We start from the raw sequence: 27,966 nt of genomic DNA, 5'->3' as shown, positions 1-27,966 counted from the left end.
ACCTCTCCATGCAGGGAGCCTCGTCCAATCAGCTCAGGCTCCTGTTGCTTAGAAACCCAGCTTGGGCCAATCCTAGCAATCCCGATAGTCAGATGACATGGAAGAAGGAGGGCAGGAAGGACCCTGAGCTGGGCATGCTGCATGCTTGCCATCTTTCCCCAGGAGCCCAGTGCAGGGTCCTGGAGGCCTGCTGCTGCTGAGGTCTGCTCTGGCATCAGTTGGGGTGAGTTGAAGCCCTTTAGCAACTTTTTTCCTCCACAGGAGGGAAGAGGGCTTGGTGCTTTGGAGGGGGGAGGAGAGAAAGTTCATGTGTGTAAACAGGGTCCTAGGGGGCTGCCTTGAAGTTTGATCTCATGCTTCTGGCGGGGGGGGGGAGGGAGAGAAAGTGAGTGAGGGTGCAATCCTAACCACGAGTAAAGCATGTTTGCGCCTCCTCAGGAGCAAGCTGCACCAGCTCACAGAGATGTGTTGGCACACCGAGGCTGCATTCAGCCTCTGTGGCGGCTTGCAGAGGAAGCCTTGCATTGGCCAAGCTCAGCTGACACAGGGCTCTGGGGTGGGCAGGGAGGAGGTGGGAGGGAGGCATGCTGGGGTGGGGGAGAGGGCGGGCAGAGGGCAGTCCGGGGGCTGGCAGCCGGGGAGCAAGAGGCGGGACTGAAATCTGACTGTTATGCCAGATCCCAACCTCTATTCCAGAGCAGCGCAGAGCGGTCGCTCTGGAGGTGGCACCAGTCTGAGGAGACCCATAGGGGCTGCAGTGGCTTACCTGGGGGTAAGGGGAAGAGTTTCCCCTTACCTCTGGCTGAGCCACTTTGGCACCCTATCTCATGGTGTATCCAGCCCGTGGTGTATTCAGGAGGTGTATCCTCCTGACTTGCCTGTTCCAGCGCAAGATTGCGCTGCACGTGAGTGAGTGAGTGAGTGAGTGAGTGAGTGAGTGAGTGAGTGAGTGAGTGAGTGAGTGGAGACAGGATCCTGTGGGGAGGGGGCTCTTTGGAACTTCACTGTTGTGAGTATGGGGGAGAGAGAGTGAGAGTGCTTGTCTGCATCGGTGTTTTGAGTGAATGGAAGCAGGTCCTGCAGGGGGAGGGGCTCCTTCAAAGTTTGATCTGATGCTTGTTGCAGTGGTGAGGTGGGGAGAGAGCAGCATTTAACAGGAGGCAGAGCATTAAACATCCATCCTGACTGTGGAACCTGATAGGGCAAGTTCTGCCCCCCTTCTGCTCCCTAAAATTGGACAGCAGATAATCCCATTTCTCTCTCAAATACATGGTATGTTTTCGGTTTCTTGAAACGATGCAAACGCGGTCTCTGTGCACATGGGCCCAGCTCTTCTGTATGATATCTGAAAGAGGTTTTCAAAAAGGAGGTGGGAGGGAAGATGGATCTGAAAACCCCAGTAAGGGTGTTGCCCACCCATCAGCTTTCCAGGAGCTGCATTATTTTGGTTGTTAAGTTTGGTGGTGGTGGATTGTGCTGTTTTTTGGTTTTTTATTGTGGTTGTTCTAGACAGCAACTGTTACCCTGCACATGCCCGATCTCGTCTGATCTTGGAAGCTAAGCAGGGTCAGGCCTGGTTAGTACTTGGATGGGAGACCGCCTGGGAATACTGGGTGCTGTAGGCTTATACCATAATCTTTCGAGACTGAAGGTTGCCAACCATTGTGGTTGTTCTAAAAATTGTTAATACGGTTGACGAATACAGTTTTTAATTAAATAATAAGTGATACAGTGTTAAAAAATGTGAAACCAATATATTGGTGTTTTTAGCTTTTATTTTGTCATGTCCTACATTTTTCATGAATGTCTTACATTTGAGGGTGTCTTGCCCTCTTTTCCAGTTGTAACATTTGGTCACCCTGGGGGTGACGGGGGTGACTTGAGGGCAAACAGGAGGTAAGTAAAAAAAAAATATTTCACTTACTTCTGCATAAGTCCTGGGGCCACTTGTGGGCCCAGGGCCCCTCTTTTGGTGGTGTATGACAAAGGAGGAGGTGAGGAGGTTATCCCAAAAGAGAGGCTAGGATCTGACATGTGCCATTGCCAAGCCCTCTCACCTCTTTTCCACTCCTCAGTTCCTTCCATGGAATACCCTGATCCTATCCCTCCTTGCCCATGATTCAACCCCACTGCTGACTTACCAGTACTGGAGGCTCCATGAAAGCTGCTGAAACCATGTGCTGAAGCTGCTCACCATATCTGGCAGCAGTCCAGTAGCACTATGTAGAGCATAGCATTTTGTGATGCCATCAGTCAGGGTGCACTGTTGGAACACAAGTTCCGGCAGCACAACCTGACAATATAATTGGGCTGTTAAATTCACATCGACGCATGCTGCACAGACACCTGGCTGTGGTCACTGTAGAGGTGTGGCTCTGAAGCATAATCCAAGGAGGGCCACCTGTTGGAGTTCTCCACTGAAAGAACGAAGTTCACTGCCTCTGAACCACAGTGAACCCTTCAGTTTCTTCTCAGTGTATCTTTGAGATGTCCTCTCTCTTTCATCCATCTGCTTCTCTCCTTTCTTCCGCCATCACAAAAGAAAGTGAAGGCTCCCTTCACCACCATGGACATCAGCAAGGGAGGAAGATCTAAATAGCATTGTCAGTGGTGTACCTGAACAGCAGAGGTATCTCTGTGCAGGTGATTGAATAACTAATTGTTTTGTTAGAATCCTGTAGCCCCCTTAACGGCTATGGCTTCTGTTGAGAAAACTGCAATTCTACATTTTCTTTAGCAAGAAGAGGACAGAAAGGAAGAATAATAACATTCTGAACATCAGCATGCCCCCTTCAGTCTGTGAGAAGCTGTTCACGGGGGCATTGATGTGCGTGAGCACATGCCTTCAGTTTGTTTATTTGCTTTACCATCTTATCAAATTGATTAGCTTTGAATACACAGAAGCAGATGTTGCAGGTCCAAGCATCTGCTAATCAGAGGAGTCAGGGAATGAGCTGAAATGGGGGGAATGGAAATGCAACACGAAGTTCAGGAACAGACCCTTAAAAGTGGGGAGCCTTGCTCCAGTAGTGCCAGATGTCATTGCAGATAAACTCTTTAGGGACAACCTCACACACAGACACAGACGCAAAACCCCTCTTTAGGGAAATAGTCCCTAAAGAGCAGTTTGTGGTCCAGAGAATGGAGTAGGGGCAGACCTACACAACACAATAGTAACTTAAGAACATAAGAACAGCCCCACTGGATCAGGCCATAGGCCCATCTAGTCCAGCTTCCTGTATCTCACAGCGGCCCACCAAATGCCCCAGGGAGCACACCAGATAACAAGAGACCTCATCCTGGTGCCCTCCCTTGCATCTGGCATTCTGACATAACCCATTTCTAAAATCAGGAGGTTGCGCATACACATCATGGCTTGTACCCCGTAATGGATTTTTCCTCCAGAAACTTGTCCAATCCCCTTTTAAAGGCGTCTAGGCTAGACGCCAGCACCACATCCTGTGGCAAGGAGTTCCACAGACCGACCACACGCTGAGTAAAGAAATATTTTCTTTTGTCTGTCCTAACCCGGAAAAGTTTTCCGGAAATGTTTTCCTGAAAAGGCCCATATGCTTCCCCGGAGCTCCCCATATGCTTTCAGGAAAAGGAAACAGAAATATTTTGTTAGTCACGAGCAACTGAGCAAGATGTATTTTTGGTGGTGGGAGGGGGGAATTGGATAGAGATGAACAGAGCAGTTCAAATATGTTGCTTTTCTTATGGTCCCCCCCCCCCCCCCCCGGAAGAAAAAGAAAATTTCAAAAGCTAAAGGCTGGATGATTATCGGTCACACCTTCGCACTGTCAAAGCAGATTTCCTGATTACCTTGATACTTGATGGTTTGGGGAAAGAAAATCATTTTTTATCAGCTGCATCTAAATAACTGCAGACTGCAGCACCCCCACAGACACCCAGGTTCGGATCTTGCTCCCATTGTCCATAGGGATGGGCAACTTCCCACAGGGTCATGTTGGACTGGCTCCGTTAATAAGCTGAAAAACGGAAGTAACTCAGCTTACTATACTTGAGCCAATCCAACTTTGGGTGTTGCTCTGAGTTGGGCAAACAGTGTACACTGAGGTATCAGCCCAGAGTGTTTTTTTTGCTGGGGGAGATAAGCTTCCTCACTGCAAGTGGGCTGGATGACTGAGCTCAGAGGCCTCTCCTGCCTGCTGCCAGGCTTCTTGTGGAGACACTGTGAGCTGCTCGCTCCTGGAGAATCATGTGCTGATGTCCCTTTCTGTTCTCTTCAGTCCCCCTCCTTGCTCCCACTTTCACCCCATCTCCAGAACCCTGAAACCTCCATGATCTTCCCACCTGACATGCTGGGACACCCACCTAGTCTGCTTCTGCTCCTCACACCTCACTTTCTTTCCCTCCCAGGTTTGCCCATTCCTCCTGTAACTAGTTCATAAGAACATAAGAACAGCCCCACTGGATCAGGCCATAGGCCCATCTAGTTCAGCTTCCTGTATCTCACAGTGGCCCACCAAATGCCCCAGGGAGCACACCAGATAACAAGAGACCTCATCCTGGTGCCCTCCCTTGCATCTGGCATTCTGACATAACCCATTTCTAAAACCAGGAGGTTGCGCATACACATCATGGCTTGTACCCCATAATGGATTTTTCCTCCAGAAACTTGTCCAATCCCCTTTTAAAGGCGTCTAGGCCAGATGCCAGCACCACATCCTGTGGCAAGGAGTGCCACAGACCGACCACACGCTGAGTAAAGAAATATTTTCTTTTGTCTGTCCTAACCCGCCCAACACTCAATTTTAGTGGATGTCCCTTGGTTCTGGTATTATGTGAGAGTGTAAAGGGCATCTCCCTATCCACTCTGTCCATCCCCTGCATAATTTTGTATGTCTCAATCATGTCCCCCCTCAGGCGTCTCTTTTCTAGGCTGAAGAGGCCCAAATGCCGTAGCCTTTCCTCATAAGGAAGGTGCCCCAGCCCCGTAATCATCTTAGTCGCTCTCTTTTGCACCTTTTCCTTTCCACTATGTCTTTTTTGAGATGCGGCGACCAGAACTGGACACAATACTCCAGGTGTGGCCTAACCATTGATTTGTACAATGGCATTATAATACTAGCCGTTTTGTTCTCAATACCCTTCCTAATGATCCGAAGCATAGAATTGGCCTTCTTCACTGCCGCCGCACATTGGGTCGACACTTTCATCGACCTGTCCACCACCACCCCAAGATCTCTCTCCTGATCTGTCACAGACAGCTCAGCCTATATCTAAAGTTTTGATTTTTTGCCCCAATGTGCATGACTTTACACTTACTGACATTGAAGCGCATCTGCCATTTTGCTGCCCATTCTGCCAGTCTGGAGAGATCCTTCTGGAGCTCCTCACAATCACTTCTGGTCTTCACCACTCGGAAAAGTTTGGTGTCGTCTGCAAACTTAGCCACTTCACTGCTCAACCCTGTCTCCAGGTCATTTATGAATTTATGTCTCCAGGTCATTTATGTCTCCAGGTCATTTATGAATGAATTTATCAAGAACTTACTTGATAAAACGTAACTTCTACTTCCAGGAACAGAACTCCTTTGGTGGAGAAGTGTCCTGGACATGAACTGAAGGTACACATATCTGCAAAAATAATAGGCTTTGTGCACCCCAATCTCATCTTTTCTGATTTCAAGGCGAACACATTCAAATGCACTCCCTAGATTCCCTTCTATCCCCGCTACTATCTCATCTCCTGCCTGTGTTTTGACCTTGAACTTAATTCCTGTTTTGATTGTTTGAGCTCCTAAACATTACATTTATAGGACAGGACCTAGAATTTAAGCATAGAACCTGAGAAGCCATGTACCTCTCCACCCCCAGCTGGAGTAAGATAGGCTGCATTTCAGAAGCCTGACTTCCTGCACAAATGAGCCTTGATATATATTCTCCCCAGCTGCACCCCACAATGCAGTCATTGGTACCCTGACAACACCCAAGCTGCTTCCTTGAGCATTTTCAGTCTTGGAAACAAGCCAACAGAGCAAGGTGAACACAGCCATAGCTGGAGATCATCAAAGTAGTAGTTGTGACAGCCAGAAGTGCAACATTCTCTCTCTCTCTCTCTGAAAGCTGCCTTCTATTTCCCAAGATCCATGGAGAAGCACCTGATAAGGATGCATCTTGATGAGAGGCCAAGACATGCATGGTTAAAACTGTGCTACAAACTATGGACTGTACCATGACTGACTCAGAGCCCAATCCTGAGTTCTTTGATGGTGTGCACTGTCGCAAACATGCCGTAAAGCACATTTGCAGGGCTTCGCGCCAGCCCAGTACCTAAACTAGCCTAGCATGAGCTTGTGCTGGGTCAGCACCGGTGGGAGGCCGGTGGTCCAGCACTTGGCGGTCACCCAGGTTGCTGGGTGGCGGAGAGGTGAGTGGCAATGTGGAGGGAGGCGGGGATGAAGCGTTCCGGGGTGGGGGAAGGCAGGGTGAGGGCGGGGAGAGGGCAAGGAGGAGGTGTTCCAGGGGGAGGGGAGGGGGGAGGAAGGGGGCAAGACTGGTGGATCACCGGATCCTGAGCCCCGTGTAGGGCTGCACAGTCTGACATAGAGCTCTCCTATTCTGCAGCAGCTCCAGAGCTGCCATAGTATTGAGCAGATCCATTGCAGGGCTACTTCTTTTACTTGGGGGAAGGGGGCGAACTTTCCCTTCTCCTGAGGAGGTGGTGGCAGCTGCCCGGGGTACACTGGATGTGTGGCAGCTGTTTTCAGCACAGCAGCAGCTCCATGCTCTTAGCAGCTCAGGATCAGGCTGCCAAATATTATAAGAACCTCTAAGAACCATTCAGAGGCTCCCTATTAGTTGGTTTGTTGAAAAGAGAAAGCAGAATACTGACAGAGTGACTCAAAGTGGTCAGGCTGGACAGAGCCTAGATCTGAAAATCCCAAATGTGTGCAGGTAGGAACTGTGAGGGAAGACACTCTGCACACACTCAAAAGTCTTCCCTGCTTCTATATTGTAGGACTGAGCCTCATTTGCAAGTTTCTGATTTCATGTTTCAAACACCTTTGGGAACTTCAACAGCATGGTAGGAGAAGAGGGCCACACAGGTTGCTAATGGATATACACACTGAAATGTGGCAACCTTCAGTCTCGAAAGACTCTGGTATCACGCTCTGAAAGGTGGTTCTGGCACAGCGTCTAGTGTGGCTGAAAAGGCCGATTCGGGAGTGACAATCCCTTCCACACCGGGAGCAAGTGCAGTCTGTCCCTGGTCTGTCTCCCTGGCTATGGGCCTTCCTTCTTTGCCTCTTTGCCTCAGACTGTTGGCCAAGTGTCTCTTCAAACTGGGAAAGGCCATGCTGCACAGCCTGCCTCCAAGCGGGCCGCTCAGAGGCCAGGGTTTCCCACTTGTTGAGGTCCACTCCTAAGGCCTTCAGATCCCTCTTGCAGATGTCCTTGTATCGCAGCTGTGGTCTACCTGTAGGGCGCTTTCCTTGCACGAGTTCTCCATAGAGGAGATCCTTTGGGATCCGGCCATCATCCATTCTCACAACATGACCGAGCCAACGCAGGCGTCTCTGTTTCAGCAGTGCATACATGCTAGGGATTCCAGCACGTTCCAGGACTGTGTTGTTTGGAACTTTGTCCTGCCAGGTGATGCCGAGAATGCGTCGGAGGCAGCGCATGTGGAAAGTGTTCAGTTTCCTCTCCTGTTGTGAGCAAAGAGTTCATGACTCGCTGCAGTACAGAAGTGTACTCAGGACGCAAGCTCTGTAGACCTGGATCTTGGTTTGTTCCGTCAGCTTCTTGTTGGACCAGACTCTCTTTGTGAGTCTGGAAAACGTGGTAGCTGCTTTACCGATGCGCTTGTTTAGCTCGGTATCGAGAGAAAGAATGTCGGAGATAGTTGAGCCAAGGTACACAAAGTCATGGACAACCTCCAGTTCATGCGCAGAGATTGTAATGCAGGGAGGTGAGTCCACATCCTGAACCATGACCTGTGTTTTCTTCAGGCTGATTGTCAGTCCAAAATCTTGGCAGGCCTTGCTAAAACGATCCATGAGCTGCTGGAGATCTTTGGCAGAGTGGGTAGTGACAGCTTCATCATCGGCAAAGAGGAAGTCACGCAGACATTTCAGCTGCACTTTGAACTTTGCTCTCAGTCTGGAGAGGTTGAAGAGCTTTCCGTCTGATCTGGTCCGGAGATAGATGCCTTCTGTTGCAGTTCCAAAGGCCTGCTTCAGCAGGACAGCGAAGAAAATCCCAAACGAGGTTGGTGCAAGCCCTGCTTCATGCCGCTTCGGATGTCAAAGGGGTCTGATGTGGAGCCATCAAAGACAACAGTGCCCTTCATGTCCTTGTGGAAGGAAGCACTCCCTATTTTGTGATTTGTGCTCAAAATGTTAGGCAGTATAAAACCATCCAACTGTCTCTTAGGCGCTGAGTGCAGTATTTGAATCTTTCAGTAATTCGACTACAACAGGCAAAAAGCTATTGTAATTCAGATGTTATCGCTCATCCTTTCAAGATACTGTCACATTTTGAGGTTAGAATTTGTAGACCTTACATAGCAGGATTTAAAGGAAGTGGTTTTTGAAAGCTCTGGTCACCCCAGCAGTCTACAAATAGCACTTTCCATGCACCCACTGGACAGCAAAGTGCTCAGCACTTCCAAGGAGGGCAAATGCCACCCAAGTATTGTTGCTGTGCACCTTCCATGTCTTTCAACAAGACCTGAATATTGTTCAGGATGGAAGATGAGCATCCACCATTCTAGGTGGGCAGCATCGTTTCTGCTAAATGGTTGGCAACCTTCAATCTTGAAAGACTATGGTATAAGCCTACAGCACCCGGTATTCCTAGGCGGTCTCCCATCCAAGTACTAACCAGGCTAAGAAAATTAACATAAGAAGAGCTCACTGGATCAAGCCAAAGGCCCATCCAGTCCTGCTTCCTGTACACAAGACAACCAGACACCTGTATCCTGGTGCCATTCCCTTGCATGTGGCATTCTGAAGTAGTCTATTTCTAAAACCAGGAGCTTGCACATACCCATCATGGCTTGTAACCTGTGATGAGCTTTTCCTCCACACACTGAAAAATAAGGCAATAAAAGCAACAGCACCACATCCAGGGCCACATGCTTTCAAGAAGCACATGCAGAAAAGGAGAAATTTGACATTAGGGAAAGAATTCATCATGCTGAGAATCTCAGCCTTCATTACAAAAATAGCAGGTTATGGTACTTGTGGCTAGAGAACACCTGGCAAAATCTTTGGAGCTTGCTATGAGTTTCAGTCCCTCAATGCCCTGCACAGCCGCTTGCCCCCTCCCCTGTGGCTAACATGCTTAAAAGGTGAAAAATAAGAAACTATAATTATCTGGAGTATCTGGATCCTTTTCAATCTGATTTCAGACCAGGCTTTGGGATGGAAACCGCCTTGGTCGCCTTGGTGGATGATCTATGCCAGGGACTGGACAGGGGGAGTGCATCCCTGTTGGTCCTGCTGGACCTCTCAGTGGCTTTTGATACCATCAACCATGGTATCCTTCTGGGTCGATTGGCCACTTGGGAGTTGGGAGTTGGAGGCACTGTTTTGCGATGTTTCTGCTCCTAATTGGAGGGTCAGTCCCAGATGCTGGTGATGGACACCCTAGCCCTTGAGGTGTGGGGTGCCACAGGGTTCAATTCTGTCCCCCATGCTATTTAACATCTACATGAAACCTCTGGGAGAGGTCATCTGGGGGTTTGGAGTGGGGTGCCATCAATATGCCGATGACACCCAGCTCTATCTCTCCTTTCCTCCAGACTCCAGGGTGGCGGTTGAGGGCCTGGAGCGCTGTCTGGAGGCAGTGAGGATCTGGATGGGGACTAACAAGCTGAAATTAAATCCGGATAAGACAGAGGCGCTCCTGGTTCGGAAATCCTCGATGCAGGTGCTGGACTATCGGCTTGTGCTGAATGGAGTTGCACTCCCCCTGAAGGAGCAGGTCCACAGCTTGGGGGTCCACCTGGACTCGCAGCTGCTCCTAGATTCCCAGGTGGTGGCTGTGGCTAGGGGGGCCTTCGCTGAGCTTCGGCTGCTGCGGCAGCTGTGGCCGTACTTGGATGGTGCAGACCTGGCCACGGTAATCCATGCCACGGTGACATCGAGGTTAGATTATTGTAACGCGCTGTATGTGGGGCTGCCCTTGAAGACTGTTCGGAAACTGCGACTAGTGCAGAATGCGGCGGCCCGTGTAGTTACTGGAGGTAGGCAGTTTGACCCTGTCAGTCCGCTTCTCCAGCGGTTGCATTGGCTGCCCATTCGTTTCCAGGCCTAATTCAAGGTGCTGGTTTTGACCTTTAAAGCCCTATACTGCTCTGGGCCAGGGTATCTTAGAGATCGCCTACTTCCGTACAATCTGGCTCGTCCTCTTAGGTCATCAGAAAAGGCCTTTTTACAAGTGCCGCCGCCTAGGGAGGTACGTGGGGCGGCGGCAAGAAATAGGGCCTTCTCAGTAGTGGCACCAACGCTATGGAATTCCTTTCCCCTTGACTTAAGAACTGCTCCCTCTCTTGAAACTTTTCGGCGAGGCCTGAAGACCCTTCTATTTAAACAAGCCTTCCGAGTTCTTGGCCTTTTTAACATCTTTTCAACACCTTTTTATATTTTTTAAATACTTGGTACAGGCCTGATTCTTTTATGATTTGCTGCTCTATGCTCTTTTTACCTGATTACTTTTTATCTGACTACTGTTTTTATGATATGTGTTATATGCTTTTATCTGTTCTTTAAATTATGTTTTAAATCTGTTTTAACCTGTTGTAAGCCGCCTTGAGTCCCTTCGGGGAGAAAGACGGGGTAAAAATAAAGTTGTTTTTGTTTTTGTTGTTGTTGTTGTTGCTGTTGTTATTAATTACATATGCATCTTGTTACCGAATGTCATTGAGTGTGAGTGTGGCTGCAGAGAGTGCATATGGCCCTCCTATATCCTCAAAAATGAGTGAGCAAATGGATACCACTCAATTCCCTCACATTAAAACAAGTACTTTTTTTGAGGTTTATTGCAGGGAACTTTCTCCTTGATGCAAAGTTGCAGGTACCCCAAACACAGTCCAGTGTTTTCCTCATGCCTCCCAGCATAGGTAGCACCTCCTCTAACAACACCAGTGAAGTGGCTGAGAAGGAGCCGTGGAACATGTGGAATGTTTTTATCCAAGGTAAAGCTCTTCCGAACTGATGGTGATATGGAAATTGTAATGGCTAAAACACAGGGCTGAAATGCAGTTAATCCACGAGGTGGGTCATGGGTTAAGACCTCACCTGTCTGTGTGGCCCACATGTGCCTCCTCTTCAACACACTGACACAAACTTGCCATCAGCCCATCTGCGTGCAGCGTGCACGTAATAGTGATGACTGGCTAGGCATGATCATGATATTATACATGGGTGGGATGGTGGAAAATAATAATGGTGGTGGGGAAGGAAACCCCTTTCAAAGAACAGAGATGCAAAAGGAGGCAGTGATGCTTGACTGTGCCCTGTGATAACCACCCTTGAATGCCCAACTCTAACCTGTTGAGTTCGGGGCTTGTATGGTGAGCTGTTTTCCAAGTCAGCCAGGATGCTGGTCAAGGAGTCGATTTCCGCATCCAGGCTCGAGCGCCTCTCTTCCAGAGTCTTGCCCCCGGGGTTGACCTAGGAGAGGAACAGAATCAGACTAATCCTCCAGAGTATCAAACATGGCCCACTCCAACAATCAAGACTGGCAACGTTCGCATTATAAAGATACATTTTTGCATACGCTATTGGAAGCTGTTTCTAACACTTAAGAGAGACAGAGATGAGTAGGGTGACAACAATGGTTGCCTGCAATGACTTAGGCAGCTGGGAAGGAGGGGAAGAAGGAACACACAACAAGCCCAGTGGCATGTCCATTTAGGCTGTTTTTGGTTTTTAATTCATGCTCTCCCCCTCCCCTTGTGTTTTTGCTTCGAAACAGCAGATTTCATATACGGATGAACCCACATCCATTTTGTAGATAGTCATGAATTGAATTGAAATATCTGGTAGAGAGTGCCTGGGAGGAGGTAGCTGTTGTGGTGCATGTTGGCACCAACAATGTTAGGAAATGTAGCCAGGAGGTCCTGGAGGCCAAATTTAGGCTGCTAGGTAGGACGCCCAAAGCCAGGACCTCAAAGGTAGTGTTCTCAGAAGTGCTACCTGTTCCATGTGCACAGCCAGCTAGGCAGGCAGAGCTCAGGGGTCTCAATGCATTAATGAGATGATGGTGTACGGAGGAAGGGTTTAGATTCATTAGGCACTGAGGAACGTTTTGGAACAAACAAGGCCTTTACAAGAGGGACGGGCTTCACTTGAACCAGAATGGAACCAGACTGTTGGCACATAACATTAAAAAGGTGGCATTTTTCCTTATAAGGAAAGGCTACAGCGTTTGGGCCTCTTCAGCCTAGAAAAGAGACACCTGAGGGGGGACATGATTGAGACGTACAAAATTATGCAGGGGATGGACAGTGTGGATAGGGAGATGCTCTTTACACTCTCACATAACACCAGAATCAGGGGACATTCACTAAAATTGAGTGTTGGGAGAGTTAGAACAGACAAAAGAAAATATTTCTTTACTCAGCGTGTGGTTGGTCTGTGGAACTCCTTGCCACAGGATGTGGTGATGGCGACTGGCCTAGACGCCTTTAAAAGGGGATTGGACAAGTTTCTGGAGGAAAAATCCATTACGGGGTACAAGCCATGATGTGTGTGTGCAACCTCCTGATTTTAGAAATGGGTTATGTCAGAATGCCAGATGCAAGGGAGGGCACCAGGATGCAGGTCTCTTGTTATCTGGTGTGCTCCTTGGGGCATTTGCTGGGCCGCTGTGAGATACAGGAAGCTGGACTAGATGGGCCTATGGCCTGATCCAGTGGGGCTGTTCTTATGTTCTTAGGACCCAGTAAGCAGCCCATCCTGGGAGACTGTATTCAAGTGCTTTTATGCAAATGTCCAAAGTTTCCAAGGAGAGATGGGGGAACTGAAATGTTTGGTGACTAGGGAAAACTTTGATATAGTGGGCATAAAGGAAACCTGGTGGAATGCGGAGAATCAGTGAGATATTGCAATGCCAGGCTATAAACTCTACAGGAGAGAGAGAGACAGGGAGGGGCATTTTTGGCGGTGGGTGGACATAAATGTTAACAAAGAGGTAGAATCCAGCTGAGATTGAAGGCGTGAGGAGTGATGTAATACTTGGGGCATGCTATCATCCTCCGGTTCAAACACCGGAAGGGGACCTTGAAATGAGGAAACAGATCAGGGAGGTGTCAAGGAGGGACAGGGTTGTAATCATGGGGAACTTCAATTATCCTCATGTTGACTGGGTCAGTTTATGACTGTGCCTTAGAGCAACTAGTCAAGTAGCCGACCAGAGGACAGGTGACTCTAGATTTAATGTTGTGTGATACTCAGGATCTGGTTAGAGATGTAAATGTTACTGAGCCATTGGGGAACAGTGATCATGCTGCGATCTGTTTTGCTATGCATATGTCGGGGGAAGAGTGGCAAGCATGTAGTTGGCAACCTTCAGTCTCGAAAGACTCTGGTATCGCGCTCTGAAAGGTGGTTCTGGAACAGCGTCCAGTGTGGCTGAAAAGGCCAATTTGGGAGTGACAATCCCTTCCACACTGGGAGCAAGTGCAGTCTGTCCCTGGTCTGTCTCCCTGGCTATGGGCCTTCCTTCTTTGCCTCTTTGCCTCAGACTGTTGGCCAAGTGTTTCTTCAAACTGGGAAAGGCCATGTTGCACAGCCTGCCTCCAAGCGGGCTGCTCAGAGGCCAGGGTTTCCCACTTGTTGAGGTCCACTCCTAAGGCCTTCAGATCCCTCTTGATGATGTTTGCATCCCTCATGTCTTGAGGTACTCCACCTTCTCTCCAGCAGAGACAAAGGATTTCATGCAGCTCAGTGACGATGATCTCTTTGCAGCACTTTAGGACTTCAGCAGGGATGCTGTCTTTTCCAGGTGCCTTGCCAAAGGCAAGGGAGTCCAGGGCCACGTGAAGTTCTTCTAGGGTTAGTTCACTGTCAAGCTCCTCCAGCACAGGCAGGCACTCAATGTTGTTCAGCGCTTCTTCGGTGACTACATTTTCTCTGGAATATAGCTCAGAGTAGTGCTGCACCCAGCGTTCCATCTGCTGCGCCCGATCCTGGATGACCTTGCCTACGGCAGACTTCAGAGGGGCAATTTTCTTCTGTGTTGGACCTAGGGCCTGCTTGATACCATCATACATCCCCTTGATGTTGCCCGTGTCAGCTGCTATCTGTATCTCGGAACAGAGCTGGAGCCAGTAGTCGTTAGCACATCTCCTGGCAGTCTGCTGGACTTTGCTGCGAGCACTCGGAGGACCTGCAGGTTGCGCTCACTGGGACAGGCCTTGTATGCTGCTTGAGCTCTCCTCTTTTCCTGAATGACTGGTGTCAACTCCTCAGAGTGGGCTTCAAACCAGTCTGCCGTCTTGTTGGTCTTCTTGCCAAATATGGACAAGGCGTTGTAAACGGCATTCTTGAAATGTTCCCATCTGTTGGATACATTTGCATCGACCGGGCCTGGAAGAGATTCCTCAAGCGCTCGTGCAAATTCCTCCACTTTTCTCTGATCCCGGGTCTTGCTCGTATCAATGCGAGGTCTTCCTTCCTTTTTTGTGCGGTACAGTCGCTTTGTTTGCAGTTTCACTCTGCTGCACACCAGCGAGTGGTCGGTGTCACAGGCAGCACCCTGATAGCTGCGTGTGATCTTGATGCTGGGAAGGCTGGAGCGTTTGGTGAGAATCAGGTCGAGCTGGTGCCAGTGCTTTGATCTTGGGTGTCTCCAAGAGACTCTATGTTGGGGCTTTGTGTTGAAGAACGTGTTGCTGACACAGAGACCGTGATGACAGCAAAACTCTAGCAGGCGTTGGCCATTTTCGTTCATCTTCCCAGTGCCGAACTGACCTAAGCAAGTGGGCCACGAACTGTTATCAGCACCAACTCTAGCACTGAAGTCGCCAAGGATGAACAATGGCTCTTTTACGGGGATCTTCTTGATAGTGGTGGCCAGGTCATCATAAAATTTGTCTTTGGCTTCTGCTGGAGACGACAGAGTCGGTGCATAAGCACTGATGAGAGTGACAGGTCCTGCTGGAGACGACAGAGTCGGTGCGTAAGCACTAATGAGAGTGACAGGTCCTGCTGATGACTGGAGCTGAAGGGACAAAATTCTTTCACTTCCCACAGTAGGTGGGATGATGGATTTCAGCAGGGTATTTCTGACCGCAAAGCCAACACCATGTTCCCTGGTGGCAAGCAACTCTGACGCAAAAACCCTTGACTTGTGATGGGTGGACTTCCCTCAAATGAAGAGACTAGTTAGAAAGAAGTTGAAAGGGAAAGTGAGAAAGGTCTGATGTCTCCAGTGTGTGTGGAGGATGTTTAAAACAACGGTAATGGAGGCCCAGCGGAAGTGTATACCACAAAGGAAGAAGGGCTCAACTAAGTCCAGGAGGGCGCTGGCATGGCTAACGAGCCAAGTCAGAGAGGCCGTGAAGGGCAAGGAAGCTTCCTTCTGTAAATGGAAGTCTTGCCCTAATGAGGGGAATAAAAAGGAACATAAACTGTGGCAAAAGAAATGTAAGAAGTTGATATGGGAGGCCAAGAGAGACTAGGAGGAGCACATGGCCAGCAGCATTAAGGGGAATAATAAAAGCTTCCTCAAATATGTTAGGAGCAGGAAACCCGCCAGAGAAGCAGTTGGCCCTCTGGATAATGGGGGAGGGAAATGGGAGATAAAAGGAGACGCAGAGATGGCAAATGAGTTCTTTGCATCTGTCTTCACGGCAGAAGACCTCGGGCAGATACCGCTGCCAGAACGGCCCCTCCTGACCAAGGAATTAAGTCAAATAGAGGTTAAAAGGAAGATGTTTCAGACCTCATTGATAAATTAAAGATCAATAAGTCACGAGACCCTGATGGCATCCACCCAAGAGTTATTAAGGAACTGAGGAATGAAGTTGCTGATCTCTTCACTGATATATGCAACTAGTCCCTCAAAATGGCCACGGTGCCAGAGGATTGGAGGATAGCAAATGTCACACCAATCTTTAAAAAGGGAAGGATGCGGACCCTGGAAACTATAGACTGGTCAGCCTAATACCTGTTCCAGGTAAGATGGTGGAATGCCTCATCAAAGATAGAATCTCACAAGACATAGACGAACAAGCCTTGCTGAGGGAGAGTCAGCATGGCTTCTGTAAGGGTAAGTCTTGCCTCACAAACCTTTTAGAATTCTTTGAAAAGGTCAACAAGCATGTGGATGCAGGAGAACCCGTGGACTTTCAGAAGGCGTTTGACACAGTCCCTCACCAAAGGCTGCTGAGGAAACTCCACAGTCAGGGGATTAAACTCCACAGTCAGGTCCTCTCCTTGGCAATTGGGAAGTTTGCACTAACAGTTCAGAAAAAGAGATCGTAGCAGCTGATAACACTCACTATTCACAGGAGGGCACTATACACTATGGGCAGGAGGTCTGGTCTAGAGGGTTGAGCCTCCGTTTGCCTGAAGATAACATCCGAAGGTCGCCAGTTCGAGGCCACCGGCATCGTGCGACCTTGAAGCAGCTGAGCCGAGATATTCCATCTGATCTGAGCGTGGGAGGATGGAGGCCAGGATGGAGGCCAGATCAGAACAAAACATCTGAATTGTTGTAGCTCGAGCCTTCTTTCAATTGTAAAACTCCCTACGGGGATTTAAATTAGCCTGCCTATGTAAACCGCCTTGCCTTGAATAAAGTCTGAGGAGAAATCTGAGGACCTAGAAAGGCGGTATATAAATACCTGTATTATTATTATTATTATTATTATTATTATTATTATTATTATTATTATTATTATTATCATTTCACATCAAGTCTTCTCTAGCTCTGAATACAAACTGAGCATGTGCAGCCCAGAGTTTCTCTGGTCTGTCCCAAGCAGTCGGTAACAAAAGTGAGGGCTTTTAGTACAGCTTTTGCTTAATCTGTTTGCAAGAGGACTGACTCAAAATCACCCTCCCCTCCATTTTGCTGCCCCAATCACAGCTGGGATAGGCTGTCCTGGGGCAATTCTGAAGAGTGTGAAATAAATCCCCTGGGAACAATGATACATGTTGAAATAACATCATTCCTAAGAGGTTTGGGGATAGTAAAATATTAAAATGGCCATCCAGAGCAATGCCACTGATGGCTCAAAAATGTGCAGCAGTTTAAATATAGGGACAGAGTTGATGGCTTCAGGATCATTTCCAGCCTGTGCCCTTTTCCAAGTGGGTGTTCAGCTCAGCCTTCGTCTTCATGAACACTTGAATATAAAATGAGGAAAAAGACATCTTCCCAGATGCCTCAGTGTTCATTGCAAATGCTGTAACCTGAGATTACTCCCCCACCCCACCTAGATTTCCAGCAGGTTGGGTTTTCTGTGACCTGCACAGTGACTGCCCCACAGAGGCCGAATCAATTATGCAAAATACCCAGGCTTCATTCATTTGCATAATTCATGCATGTTCCAGGATCGGGCATGACTCATTGGGAGCATGTGTGCTTTTCTAAGTATGCACTGCCGGCGTGTTGCTTTTATTTTACCCTGTGTGTGTGTGTGTGTGTATGTTTTAAACGCATCAGAGTATGTTCCCAAATGTATAGTTTCTCCTGAGTCTGGGATGGAGCTTACAGGGTGATATGAGAAAAGAGGATAGTGAACACCTCCCCACTTGCACCAGAGGCTCCTCCCAAGGTCCTTTGTGTCTTGACCAACATGCTTAACAGAACATCCAACAATATTTAAGCCAATGAAGACAAGGACGGGTTATATAATCCCCTTTAAGATAAATTATTGACAGAAAAAGAGAGCACAGAGAGGAAGCCGACCAGAAGCGTCTCTCTCCTCCACATCTCAACACAGCGCACATCAAGCCTGGTTCTAGCCTGACATGACAGCAAGGATGCTCTCTCATCAGATCCCCCGGTGCAGCTGTGGCTATCTTTGATTGTAGTAGTCTCAGCAGGTAGATTCTTGCATCTGGCTCACCAAGCGTTCTCATTTTCAAAGAGCAATCACTGGTCTTCCTGCTCAGCACACGGAAGGCCTGGAGCACAGAGGTGGTTCTAGCCCCTGTTTTGCAGGTAGAAGGCTCCCTCCAGTTCAGTCCCTGGTGGCAGCATCTCCAGGTGGGGTGGAAAGGACCCTTCTTTGTCTGAAACCCTGGAGAGCCACTGCCAAGCACTGCTGGCAATATGGAGCTAGACAGAACCATCATGGGTTGATGGTTCTCCTCCTCCTCCTCCTCACAAGCAACTATGATTCTGTTCTTTCAAAGACAAACCAAATGTGTCACCTGCAGCGCCTTTTCCCCTGAGCCAGTTAGCAGTTACCCCTGCTAACTGGCTCAGAGCAGAGACATATCTAGGGTATGGCAAGCCAGTGCATGAGCCCTGGGTAGCACTTGAAGGGGGCACCAACAGCTTCTGGGAGTGCGCGCATGCTCCAATTGCATCCTGGGAAATGACTGGAGCGTTGCCACCTGGAGACTCCCAGCAGCAGCTAGGGCGATCACCCATCTAGCCCATTAAAAATTTTGTAGGTCTCAATCATGCTTTCCCCAGATACCTTCTTCCTAGACATAACACTCCTTTCTACCCAAGTGTTGAAGCCAATACTCCAGGTGCAACTTTGCCATTGGTTTGTACAATGGCATTATAATATTGGCTGTTTTATTCTCAGTGTCACTGAGAATAAGTTAGCAAAGCTGCAAAGTTGACCAGAACTATCCTTGCAGAAATCAGGCTGGGGCCTGGAGCACCAACGCCTGCCTCCTCCAGGCATTCCTTTCTGTCCTGATTGATGCATAAACAGAACTAAACTCCCAAACCAATGGAACTCCAAAAGGGCAAATTAAGCCAGCTAAAGGCCTCATTTTGCTTGGCCAACAAGAAACAACATAACCAGGAGACTTATAAAGATCTCTGCTTGCAGAAGGACAACCTGATAAGATAAGGGACAGAAACTGCTTTGTACATTAAAGTACTTTATGTTTCTGTGAAGGCAACTTGTTATCTCTGGGCTAGAATTACCTCTACGAATCCTTAGGAATTAAAATGAGTTATCAACACATTTGTGTGTGCCTGGTTGTTTCCAGCAGAACATCTAACAAAAATGGCAGGCTTCGCTTTTCCTACTCAGTCTCCACAACTTCTCCACACTTAAGAGGTCACTGAAGTCTAGCAGGGCAGCTAAATCATTCTCAAGCCCCTCAAAAGGTCATGCAATCTTTCCAAACAGCAACAGAGAGTCGCTTCAGAGGAGCCAGGGAGATTGCCTCTTCTTTCCCCTTTTAATTAATAAAATTACAGCTGAGAGCTCATTATCGATAATTATGGCCACTGTTACAGCTTCCCATTTCTTTGCAGGCCCCCACCCCTGCCGACCTTAATTCTGTTCCAGATGCAGCACGAATTAACGTTTAATTAGCCATTAAATAGAATTAACAGTCTCCAATGGCCATGTGGTGTACTGAACAATTGGGGAAGGAGGAGGACTTCTTGGCACGAGACAATTTCACCATCTGAGTCTGCTGCAAACCAAACACAAGTCAGAATTCCTCGTTTTCTTCTGCCGACAAAACACCACTAATGCATTAGGTGGGAAGAGCTAGTTGCCGCTTCAGTGTTACGCTTGCCACACAGACTATAGCATTTCTGCAGTGAATCTCCTCTCCCATCTCCAGAGGTGGAAACCTTTTTTATACAACCCCAGACCACCCCACAAAATCCTTCTTATGACTCAAAAGGTCCTTTTCCTTTGGGCAACCACTGTTTTTTTGTTACTCTGGGCTATTTTTCTCAGTGCTGAAACTGAACTCAAGACAAGCAGGCAAGGAATCCCTTGCATTATGCCCTGATGTGTCAAGAGTTCCATGGGTCATACTTCTAGCAGACTGCTGGAAATGAGTCCTGCTGTGTAACATTTATTCAAAAAACCTTGAGCCTGTTTTATTTCTGCCCCATTTTTCACTCAATCATTATGCTGTGTTCATCTGGCAGTTTTCTTTTTTTTCAAATTTCCAGGCAAAAGGATTTAAATTTCTGACACTGGTTATGACAGGCCTTGGCTTACTATTACAAAGAAGGGTACAAAGCATCTGTGCCAAGTTGAGCTGGGGCTGGGGCTGGGCCCTGAAGACCTCACTGTGCATGTGAAATGCATGTGCCAGGAACCCCTTCTTCTCATTCCTCCCCCTTGTCTTTCCCCAGGCCAGGCCCCGAGCCTGTGCTCTGGTTGGTCCACTCGCTGATCCTGAAGGTGCACTTGTATGTATATTTCAGGGGCTAAATGGACTGTCAAGAAGAAACATTTGTTCTGTTTCTAGGCAAGTCTAGCTTACTGGCAGAATTCTTCTTGGAATGCAAAACCAAATTTCCTACAGATGTCACATAAGAGCAAGACTGAACAAAACTTGCCCACATACTGAGTCAGCCTTGGAAACAGACAGGTAAGTTCTTGTGGTCTAGATCCCCCCCTTTCCTCCTGGATGATGGCATTTCATTTCCTGCACTCTTCCTTCACTTCCCTCTTGCTTCTTCCTCTAACTCAAATATCTTCCCACGCTCACTGGGCACTCTTTTATCTTGTTCCTTTGTAAAAAAGCATATCCAAACGGTATCTTTTTCCTATTCTGTGTGGACACTTTTCTGTACTTTAATATTATGCATGTATGCTGCATGCTGCCCTTCTACCAATATGAACACTCAGGATGGTGACCAACCACAACAAAAACCCTAATATCAAAAGTGGTTCACCCCAAAACCATCAACATAAAATCTAACTAACCAACAGTGAACAGGTAAAAGCTCCAGAACCCCTCAAAGACAGAAATCCTGCAACTGGCCATTCTGCTGAGCCAAAGAGGGTCATTCCTGTGACTGCATGGAGGGATGCCATGCAAAAGGCCAAATGAGCTGCGTGGGAGAAGGAGTTCCACTACCTAAGCATGTCCACAGAGAAGGGTCCAGCCAGCCTTACACCTGCTAGCTCAAATAGTCTATATTTAGTGTCTTTTCACTTTTCACCATTTTTCAGCCTTGCACTGCTTGTGTGAGTGGATTATTCATCTGGGACTTACTTGTCAGGGTTAACCTGACAGTAGACACCAGCTCTTGCTATGTTTGGTGAGGGCCATTTATTAGTAGGGCCATTGGGGGATGTGAGTTCCCTGCCAGCAGCAAGCTGTGCCTTGTCCATTGTCAAAAAAGTGATGGTGTGCCTTGACAAGTTTAGCAACTTGTCAGTGTGCCATAAGATGAAAAAGGTTGAAAATATCAGGGCACTCATTTGCAGGTGACCTGCAAAGGATCTCCTCTATGGAGAACTCGTGCAAGGAAAGCGCCCTACAAGTAGACCACAGCTGCGATACAAGGACATCTACAAAAGGGATCTGAAGGCCTTAGGAGTGGACCTCAACAGGTGGGAAACCCTGGCCTCTGAGTGGCCCGCTTGGAGGCAGGCTGTGCAGCATGGCCTTTCCCAGTTTGAAGAGACACTTGGCCATCAGACTGAGGCAAAGAAGGAAGGCCCATAGCCAGGGAGACAGACCAGGGACAGACTGTACTTGCTCCCAGTGTGGAAGGGATTGTCACTCCCGAATCGGCCTTTTCAGCCACACTAGACGCTGTTCCAGAACCACCATTCAGAGTGCGATACCATAGTCTTTCAAGACTGAAGGTTGCCAACATTTGCAGGTACACAATGATTAAATCACAGTACAAAAAAGAATTCCAGGGCAACTGTGCAATCTCATTAAGATTCCTTTTCACATTGTGATTTATTCAATGTGCACATGTGCGGACTTCTGAGCACAAGTGTTGACTTCTAATGAAAAAAAATAAACAAGAAAAAAGAAAACTGAGCAAAAAATCTGTGGGGGAGACGGAATGGAAGAATGAAGAACCACAAAGGAACCTGCCTCCACAGAGACCAGCGAGTCATCTGGAACAAAGAGTCAGGAATATATGCGGATAGGGAGAAGTCCTAAAGCATTTCTCCTACTGCTAGTTGGAGCTGGATGGACCAGCAACCTGGGTGGATCAAAGTCCAAAGTCCAGCTGAGATGTCTGCGTGACTTCCTCTTTGCCGACGATGCAGCTATCACTACCCACTCTGCCAAAGATCTCCAGCAGCTCATGGATCGTTTTAGCAAGGCCTGCCAAGATTTTGGACTGACAATCAGCCTGAAGAAAACACAGGTCATGGTTCAGGATGTGGACTTACCTCCCTGCATTACAATCTCTGCGCATGAACTGGAGGTTGTCCATGACTTTGTGTACCTTGGCTCAACGATCTCCGACACTCTTTCTCTCGATACCGAGCTAAACAAACGCATCGGTAAAGCAGCTACCACGTTTTCCAGACTCACAAAGAGAGTCTGGTCCAACAAGAAGCTGACGGAACATACCAAGATCCAGGTCTACAGAGCTTGCGTCCTGAGTACACTTCTGTACTGCAGCGAGTCATGGACTCTTCACTCACAACAGGAGAGGAAACTGAATGCTTTCCACATGCGCTGCCTCCGACGTATTCTCGGCATCACCTGGCAGGACAAAGTTTCAAACAACACAGTCCTGGAACGTGCTGGAATCCCTAGCATGTATGCACTACTGAAACAGAGACGCCTGCGTTGGCTCGGTCATGTTGTGAGAATGGATGATGGCCGGATCCCAAAGGATCTCCTCTATGGAGAACTCGTGCAAGGAAAGCGCCCTACAGGTAGACCACAGCTGCGATACAAGGACATCTGCAAGAGGGATCTGAAGGCCTTAGGAGTGGACCTCAACAAGTGGGAAAACCTGGCCTCTGAGCGGTCCGCTTGGAGGCAGGCTGTGCAACATGGCCTTTCCCAGTTTGAAGAGACACTTGGCCAACAGTCTGAGGCTAAGAGGCAAAGAAGGAAGGCCCATAGCCAGGGAGACAGGCCAGGGACAGACTGCACTTGCTCCCAGTGTGGAAGGGATTGTCACTCCTGAATCGGCCTTTTCAGCCACACTAGACGCTGTTCCAGAACCACCTTTCAGAGCCGATACCATAGTCTTTCGAGACTGAAGGTTGCCAACTACTGCATGGGGAACATGGTGAAACCTCTCTTGAATCAGACCACCATCAGTTCACCTGGCTTAGTACTGTCTGCACTGACTGGCAACAGCTCTCCAGGCTTTCAGACAGAGAAGGCTCTTTCCTTCCTGAAGATGCTGAAGCCAGGGACTCAGCCTGCTGGAAATGCTACAGGCAAAGCTCTTGGGCACTAAGCGAAGAGCCACATAAATTCATGGTGAGAAAGATGCATCAGATGTGACTGGGGCAGACAACTTCTCATGTCCACCCTGAGCACATTTCTTGAGTTCTGCACATATTTTACATGAGCATCTCAGCCCCCAGCAGACCTCTGCCTGAAGCCGCCACCACCACCCACAGCTCCTGTTTCCATGGATACCAGGTATTCACACTCGAACCCGGGAGGCCCAAGTCACACACTGGTAGCAGCCAGCCAGGCATGCAGATTCGTGGGCGGGCACTGAGGGAACAGGCCCTGTGAAGCACCAGATCTGTGCCAGCACTGCTCCACTGCATCAGAAGAACTTGTCACCTTCGGGAGGGAGGGTCCGTTATGCTGCCACCAAGTCTTTGTGAAATTCCAGGCAGCTTATTGGAAACAAGAGTTCTGAGAACACTTGAAACACAGCACAGGGTGATCCAAGTTGCCTCTGCTCTGCATCTATCCAGGTCTAGAGGAACCTTGCTTCACTCCATGTTCATAAAGTCTCCAGGTCCTTTATAACCAAGCTGAAAAAGCACCAGTTCCAGAACAGATCCTTGGGGCACGCTGCTCTCTCCATTGTGAAAACTGTCCTTTGACATCTACTCTTTCTTCGTCTTCAACCAGTTCTCAATCCATGAGAGGACCTGCCATCTAATTCCCTGACTGTGGAGTTTTTCAGTAGCCTTTGGTGAGGGACCGTGTCGAATGCCTTCTGAAAGTCCAGATATATAATGTCTACGGGTTCTCCCGCATCCACATGCCTGTTGCCCTTTTCAAAGAATTCTATAAGGTTCGTGAGGCAACACTTACCCTTAGAGAAGCCATGCTGATTCTCTCTCAGCAAGGCCTGTTTGTCTATGTGTTTTGAGATTCTATCTTTGATGAGGCATTCCACCATCTTAACCAGTATAGATGTTAGGCTAACCAGCCTGTAGTTTCACAGATCCCCTCTCCTTCCTTTTTTAAAGATTGCCCAAGACTTGCTGTCCTCTCCTCCAGTCCTCTGGCACAGTGGTAGTCCTATACTTACCTAGTGCCCAGGCTACAGCGGTGCTTAAATGGCTGCTGCTGTATCCAATGGGGCCAGGGAAGCAGCCAGAGTTCTCCTCGAAGTAAGGGAACAAATGTTCCCTCACCCTGTGTTGAGCAACAGTGTCCCCATTGAGTCTCCTAAGATCTACACCTGCTATTGAGCAGGTGCAGAACTGGGGAGGCCCATGATGGGTTTCTCACCCAGGGAAGGAGCACAGAATACAATGGCAGACTCTGCTGGTGCTGGCTTCAGCACTGGTCCACCACCCTCTCTGCTGGTGCAAAAGTGCTTTATGGAAATTTTGAAACAGCCGGAGCCAGCTGAGGAGCACTGGAGCTGAATAGGACCCTCAATGGGATTGAGCCCTTCATTCCTTAATCAGGAGGGGGCATTTGGACTTAGGAATCTGCCTGAAGTCTTCTGTTGTGAAGACAGATGCAAAGAACTCATCTAATTTCTCTGCCATCTCCAAGTTACCTTTTATCTCCCCTTTCCCTCCCTCACCGTCCAGTGGGCCAACAGCTTCTAGTTTCCTGCTTCTAACATAGTGTTTCTCAAACTATGGGTCGGGACCCACTAGGTGGGTCATGAGCCAATTTCAAGTGGGTCTCTATTTCAATATTTCATTTTTAGTATATTAGACTTGATGCTACCATGGTATATGACTGCATTCGGGAAAATGTTATACTTCTGTGCTTTTAATAGGCTACTATATATATGCTTTCAACAATGATAGTAAATGGGACTTACTCCTGGGTAAGTGTGGGTAGGATTGCAGCCTAGGATTGTTAAAAATTTTCCTGCTTGATGATGTCACTTTTGGTCATGACATCACTTCCTGTGGGCCTGACAGATTCTCATTCTAAAAAAGTGGGTCCAGGTGCTAAATGCTTGAGAAACACTGTGTTCATTTAATTTATTTATGTTAGAATCTAACATATATGAAGAAGCTTTTATTCTTCTTAATGTTGCTGGTCATACATTCCTTCCAAACAAGCCTCTCCCTCTCAGCACTCTGCTGGCAAGACGGCAACAGTCACACTGACCTGCCTTTCAGGGTGTTTTGAGGCTCAGTGAGATTGGACACATGAAGAACACCAGCATCAAGCAAGAGTTTACCTCACAGCCTTATTCAGAAATTCTTTCCCCCTACTGCATACAGCAGACACATGAAAGAGGAAAGGTGCATTGGCTATCCATGCCCGCTACACTGATACATCCATAGCCATGTCCCTTGGGTGCCCATGCATGCTTTGTTAGTCTAGTCAGGACAAAACTCAACACGTGCCATGGAGGGTTCCTTAGCACAGAGTGCAACCCTTAGCCCATTTGGTTGTGCCCTGGGCAGAAAAACTCCAAATATGGAGATGCCTTGGGACACAGCTTGTAGGCACATCAGCACAAAGAACATTACCAGCCAGTGTTAGTCTCTCATTTTTGGGGGTGGGGACCATGACTCCTGATGGGTGCTTTTGCCACTGCTATAACTGGTGCCATCCTTGCTAGTTTGTTGGAAATCCTATCACTATTCCTCACCCCACCAACCTTGTCTGAAGGTCAGTTTGTGTGCTCCCCCCTCACACAATTGGCAAGGATCTGGATCACATGGAGAAGTCTCATGTGCAGACAGCCAAATGCTCACAGGCCCTCTTTCACCCTGGCATTAAACAAGGGTGTGGCCAGTAATAGGTTAAAATCAGAAGGGTGTGGCCAGAAGGTGTCATCCTCCTTTCCTCTCATGCATTTATTAACCTTATGAGGGTGGAGGAGATGCAACAAGACCTTTCATGATGTCCATAAGCCTGCTGGGTGAGGCTCTGCACTTTGCACCTCATCTAGTATTCCTGGCACAAGATACACCTGAAGAGAGCTCTGTGGTACAACAATCCAAGACCCTCTTTTGGCCCCACCAAGATCTTCTCACCTGAACACTGAAAAGAGCACCATCTGGAGGAGGTGGAGGTGGTGGGAAGGCTCCAGGAGGTGGTGGGAGGTTCCCGGGATCATCAGCAGGAAGTGGTGGTGGAGGTGGTGGCGGGAGATCACCTGGAGATAAGGAAAGAAAAAGAAGGCTCATGATTGAGGAATATCATGCCCCATGAAGGGTGTGGGGCTGCTGTGTGTGTTCTGAGCTTTCACATAAGACAAGCAGAACAAAGCACTATACAAATATGTGCAAACCTGCTTCCGCAATAAGTGCAAAATAGGGTTGAGGCCTGCATTAATCTTAAAGCCTGACCCCTGCTAATTGGGTAAGAGGCACTTTTTCAAGTGGGTGCTCCTTTTTTTAGCAGGGGGAGAGTAATTGGCCCACCTCACCCCAGCGCTGTCTGTTCTAGTGGCAGTCTGCTGGTATTCATTTGCATCTTTTTAGATTGTGAGCCCTTTTGGGACAGGGAGCCATTTAGTTATTTGATTTTTCTCTGTAAACCGCTTTGTGAACTTTTAGTTGAAAAGCGGTATATAAATACTGTTGATTGATTGATTGAAAGCCTGAAAAGTCCCCTAGCTGAATCATAGGCAGTCCAGAAAGTGTTCCAGGGCTTGAGCATTACCAAATCAACTTCTACAGGGATTACATTCTGTTGTTGTAATGTATAGGCATGGCAACATGCCCATAATAACACAGTATTCCAAGGAAACACTGTGAACAACTGAACCCCCAAAGTGGGGTGGGGCAAAGCTGGGGAGAATCAAAGGGAGTTGCCCTGATCCAGGAGCACCAGAGCACTTGTGAGAGTTCTGATGCACAGAGAGAGTTCAGTGCAGGCAGCAGCTGTTCCATTTTCTGCTGGGATGCATTCCGAGGAATGCATTATACGTCTAACAGGGAAACTGTCACTGTGAGTCTGGAGCACTTCCAGAACAAGATGATAGAAGGGTGCACTGAGGTCAGGATACAGCAACTTGGCATCATCTTCCCCTCTCCACAACTCTACCTCTCTTCCTCCTCCTCTTCCCAACACCCTGGAGGAACAAATGCATGATGTGACCACTTTGGGATTCCAGAATCCCCTCTCCCTGCTCCATTTAATTCACCATCATTTGCCAGGGTGGAGAAACTCTCAGCATGGTGATGACATGCTGTGCTTACATGCTATCAACAGAGACTGGCAGAGAAGCTCTTTGCACTGGCAGCTACCAGGCATCTCTACTGTTGACAAAGTCTGCCTGAGAGCAAAATGGAGCACCAAGAGTCCTGCCTGTGAGACAGAAATGTTGAGGTAGATTTGGGGGGCTCTGCCTGGAAGCATCACTTGGGGAATCTCTGGGAATCTATGGCATTTCAACAGGACCAGCCCAAGCAAGGTCCTTTCTGGGCCACCCAGAAAAATGAAGCCTAGAAAAGGTCTCCAGCTACACATGCAGGTGGGGGACAAACTGTCCAGTCCCCCCCCTTGCATGATGTTCTGCGCAGTTATTGGTTGTGGGAGGGGGCAAGCCTCTGGCACGCTGTTGAAAGTCAGTTTGTGGGCTTCCCCAGGCCTCTTTGTTCCTCATCAGCATCAGAAGCCAGGTGAGCGAGTCACGGCAAGCAGCAAGTGGGGAGCAGCAAGCACCTACTGGCGACAAGCGATTGGAGTGGCAGGTCAGA

General features: G+C 48.3%; 1 protein-coding gene and 1 pseudogene across 5 annotated transcripts in view; one reads left to right on the top strand and one right to left on the bottom strand.

Annotated features, from left to right (window-relative positions):
- The window catches only part of LPP (LIM domain containing preferred translocation partner in lipoma), a 313,546-nt gene that overhangs the window by 122,115 nt on the left and 163,465 nt on the right, over positions 1–27,966 (bottom strand). For all 5 annotated transcript variants that reach the window (XM_066619985.1, XM_066619987.1, XM_066619989.1 and 2 more), the window contains 2 exons: positions 26,296–26,417; positions 11,528–11,650 (listed from right to left, as the gene is read on the bottom strand). In XM_066619985.1, the coding sequence (XP_066476082.1) occupies positions 11,528–11,650; positions 26,296–26,417 (245 nt within the window). The remainder of the gene's footprint in view (positions 1–11,527; positions 11,651–26,295; positions 26,418–27,966) is intronic.
- LOC136647233 (5S ribosomal RNA) lies at positions 1,509–1,625 on the top strand (annotated as a pseudogene).

The sequence above is a fragment of the Tiliqua scincoides genome, chromosome 3 (assembly GCF_035046505.1).
Source record: "Tiliqua scincoides isolate rTilSci1 chromosome 3, rTilSci1.hap2, whole genome shotgun sequence".
Taxonomy (NCBI): domain Eukaryota; kingdom Metazoa; phylum Chordata; class Lepidosauria; order Squamata; family Scincidae; genus Tiliqua; species Tiliqua scincoides.
Note: the sequence above shows the minus strand (reverse complement) of the source record. Positions and strands in the feature narration are given on the sequence as shown.